Source organism: Coregonus clupeaformis, chromosome 33 (assembly GCF_020615455.1).
Source record: "Coregonus clupeaformis isolate EN_2021a chromosome 33, ASM2061545v1, whole genome shotgun sequence".
Taxonomy (NCBI): Eukaryota; Metazoa; Chordata; class Actinopteri; order Salmoniformes; family Salmonidae; genus Coregonus; species Coregonus clupeaformis.
This window is the reverse complement of record NC_059224.1, coordinates 37853558-37865307: the sequence shown is the minus strand read 5'-3', so window position 1 is coordinate 37865307 and position 11750 is coordinate 37853558. Positions and strand designations below refer to the sequence as shown.

At 38.7% G+C, this 11750-nt stretch overlaps 1 protein-coding gene across 2 annotated transcripts; it reads right to left on the bottom strand.

Annotated features, from left to right (window-relative positions):
- Positions 1 to 5304: 5304 nt before the first annotated feature.
- Positions 5305 to 8552, bottom strand: LOC121549322 (H2.0-like homeobox protein). 2 transcript variants are annotated; one of them, XM_041861183.2, is made up of 4 exons: positions 7982 to 8552; positions 7368 to 7544; positions 6895 to 7079; positions 5305 to 6029 (listed from the first exon to the last, which is right to left on the bottom strand). In XM_041861183.2, exons 1-4 carry the CDS (start codon positions 8415 to 8417, stop codon positions 5715 to 5717), a joined length of 1113 nt encoding a protein of 370 aa, XP_041717117.1. In that variant the 5' UTR covers positions 8418 to 8552; the 3' UTR covers positions 5305 to 5714. The 2 variants fall into 2 exon arrangements, with proteins under 2 accessions (XP_041717117.1, XP_041717118.1); XM_041861184.2 differs by lacking the exon at positions 7368 to 7544.
- Between the last annotated feature and the right edge of the window lie 3198 nt (positions 8553 to 11750).

The following is an 11750-nucleotide window of genomic DNA, read 5'->3' as shown; positions in this document are numbered from 1 at the left end:
GACAAAGTGAAGATGGACCACAGGAGGAATGAGGTGGAGCGCGCCCACAGAACTGGAAAACCCACCACCGACTCAGGTGACAGGCCCAGGCCTATGGTGGTCAAGTTCCTGAGGTTCAAGGACAAGGTGGCTGTTCTGGAAAGAGCCAAGAACTTGAGAGGAACATATAGGTTCCTCAACGAGGACTATCCTGAAGCTGTGTGCCAGAAGAAGAAAGAACTTATCCCAGCCATGAAAGCTGCCAGAGCGCGTGGGGACATTGCTTAATAATAATAATAATAATAATATGCCATTTAGCAGACGCTTTTATCCAAAGCGACTTACAGTCATGCATGCATACATTTTTGTGTATGGGTGGTCCCGGGGATCGAACCCACTACCTTGGCGTTACAAGCGCCGTGCTCTACCAGCTGAGCTACAGAGGACCATGAACTAAAGAAGATCTGTGATGACGTATTGGAACACATATTTTATATTTGAGATTCTTTAAATAGCCACCCTTTGCCTTGATGACAGCTTTGCACACTCTACATATGCTATGACAGGCTCATTGTCCACCCTCCCTCCCAAAAGCCTGGAAGGGATGAGAGAGCCAAGCCCATGGGTTGGAAGCTTCAACCCTGCAGCACACACAAAAACTTACACACACCAACTGATTAATGTACTGCTGAATGTATATTTTTTTCTATTGCTTTGTTTTTTCTTTTCCATATTATGTATATCTCTGATAAGCTACCCAGGAAAGGGCTGAAAATAGCCCATATTAACATACAGTACCAGTAAAAGGTTTGGACACACCTACTCAATCAAGGGTTTTTCTTAATTTTTACTATTTTTTACATTTATGAATAATAGTGAAGACATCAAAACTATGAAATAACACATATGGAATCATGTAGTAACCAAAAAAGTGTTAAACAAATCAAAATATATTTTATATTTGAGATTCTTTAAATAGCCACCCTTTGCCTTGATGACAGCTTTGCACACTCTTGGTATTTTCTCAACCAGCTTCATGATGTAGTCACCTGGAATGCATTTCAATTAACAGGTGTGCCTTCTTAAAAACAAGAAGAAACTGTATTATGAAGCCAAGATCAATGATATAAAGAATGATGGAAAAAAACTTTAGAGTACTTTAAATTCAGTTATGGGCAGAAAGACAAATTCAACTCCATCTTTCATCAAATCTGATGGCTTATTCATCACAAACCCATTTGATGTTGCATATTATTTGAATGATTACTTCATTGGCAAAGTGGGCAAACTTAGGTAGGAAATGCCAATAATGAACAGTGAGCCATCATAGTCTTGCATTAAAAAAAAATAATAATGAAAGAAAAGCATTGCAAGTTTGAATTTTGTTAAGTTAGTGTGGGATAGTTGGAAAAATGATTGTTATCGATCAATAATGACAAACCTCCTGGCATTGACAACTAAGATGGAAAGCTACTGAGGATGGTAGCTGACTCTATAGCCACTCCAGGCCTGGAGGGAAGCCAAAGTCATTCCGCTCCCAAGAGTGGTAAAGTGGCCTTTACTGGTTCTAACAACAGACCTATCAGCTTGCTGCCAGCTCTTAGCAAACTGTTGGAAAAAATTGTGTTTGACCAAATACAATGCTATTTCTCTGTAAACAAATTAACAACAGACTTTCAGCATGCTTATAGAGAAGGGCACTCAACATGTACTGCACTGACATAAATGACTGATGATTGGTTGAAATAAATTGATAATAAGAAGATTGTGGGAGCTGTACTGTTAGATTTCAGTGCAGCCTTTGACATTATTGACCATAACCTGTTGTTGAGAAAACTTACAATATGTGTTATGGCTTTTCAACATCTGCCATATCGTGGATTCGGAGCTATCTAAAAGAACTCAGAGGGTTTTCTTGCATGGAAGCTTCTCTAATGTCAAACATGTAAAGTGTGGTATACCGCAGGGCAATTCTTTAGGCCCTCTACTCTTTTCTATTTTTACCAATGACCCGCCACTAGCATTAAACAAAGCATGTGTGTCCATGTATGCTGATGATTCAACCATATACACATCAGCAACCACAGCTAATGAAGTCACCGAAACCCTTAACAAAGAGATGCAGTCTGTTTTGGAATGGGTGACCAGTAACAAACTGGTCCTGAACATCTCTAAAACTAAGAGCCTTGTATTTGGTACAAATCATTCCCTAAATTCTAGACCTCAGTTGAATCTGACAATGATTGGTGTGGCTCTTGAACAAGTTGAGGAGACTAAATTGCGTGGTGTTACCCTAGATTGTAAACTGTCAAGGTCAAAACATATAGATTAAATGGTTGTAAAGATGGGGAGAGGTCTGTCCGTAATAAAATATGCTCTGCTTTTTTGACACCACAGTCGACAAATCAAGTCCTGCAGGCTCTAGTTTTGTCTTATCTTGATTATTGTCCAGTCGTGTGGTCGAGTGCTCCAAGGAAAGACCTAGTTAAGCTGCAGCTGGCCCAGAACAGAGCGGCACGTCTTGCTCTTCATTGTAATCAGAGGTCTAATATAAATACTATTCATGCCATTCTCTCTTGGCTAAGAGTTGAGGAGAGACTGACTGCATCACTTCTTATTTTTATAAGAAACAATGTGTTGAAAATTCAAAATTATTTGCATAGTCAACTTACACACAGTTCTGACACACACTTACGTGACCAGACATGCCACAAGGGGTCTTTTCACAGTCCCCGAATCCAGAACAAATTCAAGAAAGAGTACAGTATTATATAGGGCCATTATTGCTTGGAACTCCCTTCCATCTCATATTGCTCAAATGAACAGCAAACCTGGTTTCAAAAAACAGATAAAGCAACAACTCACGGCACAACGCCTATCCCCTATTTGACCTAGATAGCTTGTGTGTGTATTGATATGTAGGCTACATGTGCTATTTTTTTATTAATGTAGTTCTGTCCTTGAGCTGTCCTTGTCTATTAATGTTCTGTATTATGTCATGTTTCATGTTTTGTGTGGACCCCAGGATGAGTAGCTGCTGCTTTCGCAACAGCTAATGGGATCCTAATAAAATGCCTAAAATACCAATACAGCCATTAAACTCTGTAACTGTTTTAAAGTCACCATTGGCCTCATGGTGAAATCCCTGAGCGGTTTCCTTCCTCTCCAGCAACTGAGTTAGGAAGGACACCTTTATCTTTGTAGTGATTGGGTGTATTGATACACCATTCAAAGTGCAATTAATAACGTCACAATGCTCAAAGGGATATTCAATAGGTACCCTTCTTTGTGAGGCATTGGAAAACCTTCCTGGTCTTTGAGGTTGAATCTGTGTTTAAAATGTATTGCTCGGCTGAGGGACCGTACAGATAATTGTATGTGTGGGGTACAGAGATGAGGTAGTCATTCAAAAATCATATTAAATACTATTATTGCACACAGTCCATCCAACGTATTATGTGACTTGTTAAGCAAATTTTTACTCCTGAACTTATTTAAGCTTGCCATAACAAAGGGGTTGAATACTTATTGACTCAAGCCATTTCAGCTTTTCATTTTTCATTAATTTGTAAAAACATTGACATTATGGGGTATTGTGTGTAGGCCAGCAGTGACAAAAAAATCTCAATTCTATCCATATTAAATTCAGGCTGTAGACAACAAAATGTGGAAACAGTCAAGGGGTGTGAATACTTTCTGAAGGCACTGCATGCTTCTTTTCACACTTCCATTGGGATTGGACAAAGTGAGGTAATAAGCCCTATACCACCTTTGTCTGGTCCATAATACTGCACTACAATATTGGCTGTCAGTAAGAGGGTAGACTAATGGGTAGCCTATAGGTCTACTTTACTACATGGAGTTTAATATAACCTGCTATAAATAATATAGGCATGTTTTTAAATGCAATTAAAAGTTGTTATTATGCCATTACTTTGTGGGTTACAACAAACTCAGCAAGAAGTGACTGCTAAATAAGGCAATATCTAATTCTTCATTAGTTCGGCTGACTAACTTCAGTGGTCTGTTACTCACTGGCTGCGTTTACACAGGTAGCCTAATTCTATATATTTTTTTCACTAATTGGACTTTTGACCAATCATATCAGCTCTGAAAAAGATCTGATGTGGAAAGGTCTGATGTGATTGGGCAAAATACCAATTAGTGGAATTTGTTTTTAGAATTGGGCCATCTGTGTAAATGCAGCCGTGCTTCTACATCTGCATTGCTTGCTGTTTGGGGATTTAGGCTGGGTTTCTGTATAGCACTTTGTGACATCTGCGGATGTAAAAAGGGCTTTATAAATCAAATTTGATTGATTGATTGATTGACTCCCGGAATTATGAGGAAACCTATTTGTGGGCCTTGGTGTTGCCAATTTTTTTGCCATCAGCTTATTTTAGACACTTTCATTTACCTCAGAAGGATTTAGATAGAGTTAGTCAATGTAACAGGACAAGGTAACCTACTGAAAATCAAATTAACTTGGGCAAACTGCTCCTTGAAAACGCATCGATAAGCTACGATTTTTTTTAAATGACTTGCCTAAGCTGCATTCATAAATGCAAACGTTTAAATGGTGTTGGAATTGTGAGAGACAGAATAACTAACTAATTTGAAAAGACTTGATAAGTTTTATCTATTTACACCAAATTGTTGAGATAAGTTATTACAGGCTCCACCATGTTTTCACAGTCCATTTCGGCTTGAGTGTACCCATAATTAGCTTATATGCTTATTCCCAGACAGCAAAATATTACTTTATGAATTACATAATTGTAATATAGAATTATAGATTAGGTAGGCTATATGGATTATTCTAAGCATGAAACATAAACATATATTCCACCCCTCTGATCTCTTCACACAGCAATACGTGGCAGCGAAGTCCAAGACTTCATATATTATTTTATCGGCATGTAAGCTGTGAGGAATTAAATAATAAACCTATATCATCATCATGACCATCATATTACTTTGTACAAACTGTAGGAAGGAAGGGTACAATCCTAAATGTATAGCCTATGACGACGGGGAGCCTTTAAATTAGTTACTAGATAAAACATTTCAGCTAGTCTATAACTGAATTCATTTAAGGATTCAAAAATAAATGGCATTATCCACTTCAGATAACTGTTATGGGAGTGAATATTAGCCTATAGGCTAGTCAAGACCTTGTCAGTTGTGAAGTTCTTTCTCCTTCAGTGATGTTTTCAGTATTCGATTAGACCCGAAAGAGGAGGTAATAAGGGGACCAATAATGCAATCAAAAGATAATAATATTATTAATAATAATATATATAACATTTTACATTTAATCGAAAATCAAAAGAAATAAACATTTTATTTACAATATTTTCAGTGCAAATAATTATTGAAAAATATAAAATACAACAATATTTATCAACGCTTCCAGAGTAAATTACTATAACATTGTGTCATGTTCTGGGATTTCAGAACACGGAACACGTGTTTCAGATTAAAATTCACAACAGAATATTTCCTTAATTTGAGGAAAAAGTCATGCACATCGCCTAATATTGACTGACAGAGCTGAAAGATGGAAGGAGTCGAAAGTAAAAAATAATAATAACCCATAGCCTCTGCAGTAGGGCATCCTACTGGCCCTCCACTTTAAGACAAACTCCACTCTGTATATCAATTTATCAAAATAATATTTATATTAAATTATTAATGTTACATTAAAAAAATAACGTTTGACTTTGCACTCATATTCACATTTGTGATGATGCCACAGTTTCTGTGAGGGCACCGACTGAAGTTGCCTCCTCCATACTCACAGGGGTGGCCCCGGTCATGATCACACTAGTCTTGTTATGCTCAGAAATGTCCACGTCACTCTTGTCCTCCTGCCCGTCCTCGAATTCGGACTCGCAGCTCGCTTCGCTCTCACACTCGGACTCTTCCGGCTCTTTGGGCTCGGCCTCTGTCAGTGACTTGTCTAGCGTCTCCTTCTCCTTGTCCTTCTGCGCCTGGGCTTCTTTCGAATGCCTCCACTTCATGCGCCTGTTCTGGAACCACACTTTGACCTGCCGAGAAAGTGCACGAGCTCGTTTAGATGTAGTCAGCCTGATCCTGATGCCTAAACTACTCGCCAACAGGTTGACAATGAGTTATGCTCCATAGAAATAGGACCCAGAGACCTAATTGATAGTATAAAAGGACATCCTCTACATAACAGAACAAAACCTTCTTGATAAGGAAATCATAGCCTACATTTCATAATGAATAACATGACAGTAGCCTAGGTAGGCTACAATAAAGTTAATGCAGAATAAATCAACAATGTGCGTAAAGGTGGGCCTGTAGCCCACAAGAACAAATTGCTATTAAAACATCAGCTGGGCTATAATACTATAGGCTAGAATTATGTGTATTGCTTAACCCAATGGAGTTACGTACGACTATGACCTTTCTCCGTTTGCAATAATTTGTTGTAATCGACTTTCATTTCCCTAAAAGTTCTCGATTGCGCAATTCTACAGTTGCCTACTAGGATATATTACCGGGTGTGTCCTCTGAGTGGCGGCTTCCTGTCTTAACAACACACGGCCAGGGCTCTATTCAATCCGTATCGAGAAAGTTCAGCGTTACAGCATTATTGAAATTTAAAGGCAATGTTAATTAATTAGCAGAGACTGCATTCATGCTCCATATGTCGGCTCAATCGGAAATTACATTTAGGGTACATTTCTATCGCGCAATCAGTAACGCTTCAGCTAAACATATTTAATATAGTCGCAAGTTTAATTGTTTTACACTATTAGGCATATGTCTTTCCATCTCAAGAAGCAAGGATTCTAAAAAGAACTCCAGATTTGCATATAGTCCATTATACAAACAATGTCCATACAATTGGGGCCTATAGGCTACAGCATGATGCAAGTAATTTACCTGTGCATCTGTTAGGCCAAGCATTGCAGCCAGTTGTTTTCTGTCGGGTTTGGTGACATATTTCTGTATTTCGAATCGTTTCTCAAGTCCTTTTCTTTGCAGGTTGGAGAAGACTGCTCGCGACCAGGACCTCTTCCTTTTGTACGTCTGTGGTATCGTGTCTTTTGTGAGGACAGCATATGGACCTGTATAAATAAAGGGACATAAAGGTTGAGCAATGTTATTTATTCGTTCAAATTTCAAAGTGCACTAGTCAATTATAGTTGGCAATCCTAGAAAAGTGGTGTCATGCCATCAAACATGTCAAATTATATTCACTTGAAAAACACGATCAACAGAAGATAGGCCTAGGGTTTAAAAACACTGAGCAAAGTCTGAATATTAAAAGCTATGTAAAAATATTGTTCGAATCCTTAAATGTCCTGTGTGCGTAAAAAGGCCCTATGTAGCCTATGTGCTGACGGCTACACTACCTGGGAAGGTGTCCTGAAACTGATGCTGCCCTGGTTGCCTGGCGCCGTTTAGTGAGCTCATCATGGAGGACGTGTCGCTCATCGCTGGGTCTATGGATGCGAAGTACTGGCTCGCCGAAGGCTGCACCGGCATGTGGATCCCTGACTGACGGTTCGAGCTAACAATGGAAGTGAGATCTGTCACAGGGCGAGAGATAAATGAGTAAGAAATTACCGCAACGTATAATACACGAGTTCTTGTCAATGGTGAAAATGTTCAGCTAAAAATGACTTTCGTGTGCGAGTCTGAATGTTGTCTGAAGCTAAAGAATACCTAGTTTTATAATGAGGCAACGGTGGCAGCTTGGATGTTCATATAGAGGGTTTGAGTGCGTAAATAATAAGGTACATGATGTTGCCACTGTGGTTTAGGTGCCTTCGAGGTCAGTACTTTATAAACGCAGCCTTTAATTAAGTCAACATAGCCATATTATAAAAATAAAAAGTGCCTTTACAACATAATGGCATTCTTGAATGCTTTCTTTGGCAGTGACAGAATCTTGATGTAGGCCTATTAATAGTGATTTTATAGAATTCATTTTGACAACAGTATGAAAGTTCATTTAAAAGCTTACCTCTTAAAGACAATATGTCTTTTGTTTTTGGGTCGAAGTCTGTTGACAATATCCGATCGATTCCGAACTTCAGGTCCTTGCTTGATGGTGGAGGAGCTTGTTGGGAGTTGAGACTCGTTCTAGATACAGACGTTAAGTGTATTCCGTGCCTGTGATATGGAGACCCGGGGTTCAGTCTCCCACCGTAGACCGACTGTTCTGGCCCCACCGGGGAAGGATGCAAATGAGATCCAGAGGAGTGGACCTGAGAACGGTGTCCCATATGAGCCATGAGGGCCGAGGATCCTGGGATGTTCTCGGCATCCCCAACCTGCAAAATGTCAGCAATGCAAAATGAGGGCTTCTTCATTGTATCCATAGCGAAACCACCCGCGCAATAAGCAGACCAAAGACTAAAATTTGATGCGTAAAACGGATTGAGTCCGGCCGTATACATCCTGAACTCGTAATGTTGCCCCTCGGTTGATCACAAACGATGATAGAACAATAAATTCGGCATGTAACGTTGAGTTAACTGTAGTCAGAAAAGGCTGTTGTCTTTGTGTAAGTGCCAGAAATCTCTCACACAACTCTGAAATGTTAGTCTTTGGTCTAAGTACTTCAACAGTCAAGTTTTTCCTCTGACACGGATTGGTTGCTTTCTAGCCAATAGAAGTTTGGCCTCGACACCCAAACACGCCCTTGTGATGGAGATGTGCTCGTTGACCTCTTGAATATCTTCATAAACATTTTCAACAGCAGTCACAGACATCATCATCTTCGTCACTATCTTCTTCATCATGGATGGCATGCAGCAATGAGACCAATAAATGCAAGTGCAAACGCCTTGTGCAAGATGATCATGTAAACATATATCGAATAATATAATAATTATGTTTATTCTTGCACTCGGTTTTTAGGCATTCAGCTTTATTTGTTTCTAAATACCTTTTTAAAAAGTTGATTAAAAAAATTATTAGGCTGTACAAGTGGAATCACATTTTCATATTTGGGTGTTTGTCGCTCAAATGGGGAAACAACTGCCTATCAAACGATGTAGGCTACAAAAAGTAAACACGGACAATATTGAAGATTGTATTTGACAAAGATCTCATATATATTCGTGCCATGTTTAATTTCTGACAATATCATCAATCGAACATAATACATTTGGGTTACAAGCTAATATAAGTGAAGTACCGTGTTCTACATGGTATATGCAGCGCTGAGTGCAGGAAACTATAGTTTCTATTAGATTCAGGTCACTCTGTTTTTTATGGGCTGTGATTCGTGCGAAATTAGCAGATATGCCTGTTAGATTTGTCTCAAAATAGAACATGTTTTAGTATTTTAGGATACAGCAGAAATCCTTATTTCTTCCGTAGTAGAGGGGGAAACTTTATAATTACTGTTAGAACTTCCTTTTTTCAATATTTGTGCAACTTTATCTCGACCTGCAAGTTGCATGGTGACGCAAATCCGTCCCAATGCTCATAATAAACAGAGGAAATCTATTCCCCTCTTAAACGAAAACACAATTAACTTCAGAGGCAATACTTCACCTGGTAACGAACATAATGGGGGGCTGAAAATTATTAAAATGACAAAATATATGTAAGGGTAAATTATATGTTGTAATTATTATTATTATTATTATTATTATTGTAAGCAGGAATAGGTCTATACTTTTTTTTGTCATTTTCGATAGATAATAATATAAAAATTATAATAATCATCAAAGTCATCATAATATTACAAGTACAATCATATCCATATTGATAATAATGAATAAAGACATGCTTTACTTTTTATAATAATATAAAAAACGTTTACTCATGGATTTTTATGTTTTGTTTTTTTGTTTTTTAATCAAACCGAATCTTTATAACATGCTTACATTCTCATACACTCCTCTAAAATTGAGAAAGTAGTGTGCGTGTGTGTGTTTGTTTGCCTGCGTGCCTGCATGCGTGCATGTCTGACATGGTTTGTATCGTGCAGGTACACGTTCCCGAATTCCCACGCCACAGCTATAGGCCCATGCACTGTTTAACCCATTGTCATTACGTGCGCTTCTCATCATCCTACTGCATTTATTAGACTTGATTCATTACCGGCAGGGTCTATGACCCTGACTGCCTCCTATCGCGGTGTTTTCAGATGACACTTTTCCGGGTTCAAATTAGAAATGACATGTAGGCTAACGTCTGCCCCCGTTCATGCAGTCAAAACAATCCAGGGAAAAGGATGTAGCAGAGGCATAGCGGGTTAGCACGCCTAAGTTATTTCAGGTGCGGATGAACCTTCAGAGGGAAGCATTAAAACATGCAAAGCAATGGAGTATTGACACTCTCGAACGTTAGCAAGTCAGTAAAATAGTGCCATTAAATTTAGTTAATTATTTCATAGTGAGTGAATGTCAGGTTTGCCCAGTTTAAAATGAAAGTATGACACATGTGACAAAGGCCTACAGTTATTGTTTCAGCTCTGATAAAAGTGTTTATTTGCCTTTAGTTTTCAATTATATCAATGCAGGATTGTGTTACAACACCAATAACATTGTAATAGCTACATATAGTCCATTTAAAAGTGCTTTGTATTGTACTGTATCCAGGAAAGGTTGGTTGAGGCTATCATAACTTCCTAAAACTACTAAATAAGCAAACACGTTGAAAACAAAATGTTGCATGAGTCCCAGTAAACACTGGCAGATAAAAAATATATATATATATATATATATAAGTTTGACAACTACAGCTGACCACGGAGAGCCAGCATTCACTTCAAGCCTATTGTTGTCGGTTGATTGCTCAGTGTGTATTTTTCAGGAAGCGTTATCAGAGCTCAGGAAAGCTGATTGAGCGCCTCATCTAACAACTCTCTCCGATCAGATGTTGGGAGCCAATTAAATAATTTCCATTACTACACTGAGAATTATTACTCCACTCTGGTAAAACGCCGACCCAGGCCAAGATGACTATTTCTGGCAATGTTTGTCTCAGGAAGGAACTTTCGTAGATTTAATGGGACCTGGGCCATTGTACGCGGCCTTCTGTATGGCATAGTGCCATCATTTCCAAAGCAAAAAAAATAAAAATGTTAAGGGAGTTATCCAAAGTCAATTGAAAACAGGATTGTCCCGTTAGTGACCCCAAATGTGGCTTTTATTATATTAATTAATATTTTTATCAGTTCTGTTTAATAGGCCCCCATGTTATGAGGGAAATGGGCTCTCCAACATGTGAAAAGGTCTAGATGTTTTTGAAGATTGTTTTAGGGTGTCTGTCCACCCACTGGTTCAACAAACATCAATTGTCTGTGTTATGTCTGTGTTGGTCCATATGAGTATTAAAATAAACTCTGTGACAGAGGTTTGGGACACAAGCTAGCACATATAATATATCCCTATTGGCCTCAGTAGGCCACTTTAGGACACGGACCCAATTATTCAGGTTTTGAATTTGATAGGAGAGAGCTCTTAATGTATTCCTTTATTTGTGATTGTAACATCATCTAAATGCATCAGGACCCTTTGGGAGACTTAGGCTGTTTGTTTTTGTTGCTGGATATTTGGAGGCCTATCTGTGTTGATCTGTTGCTAGGGCCCAGCCAAGAGGAGAGGAGCTATAGCACAGCTGCCCATCAGTGGAGACAGGACTCATCACGCAGGAAACATAAATATTGAAATATCATAATCCTCCACAGCTGATCATGGGAAAATATGGAAACCTCATGGTTTTTCCCCTACCCTTTAGACCAGCAATCACCATCCAGAGAGTTCCACTCATAT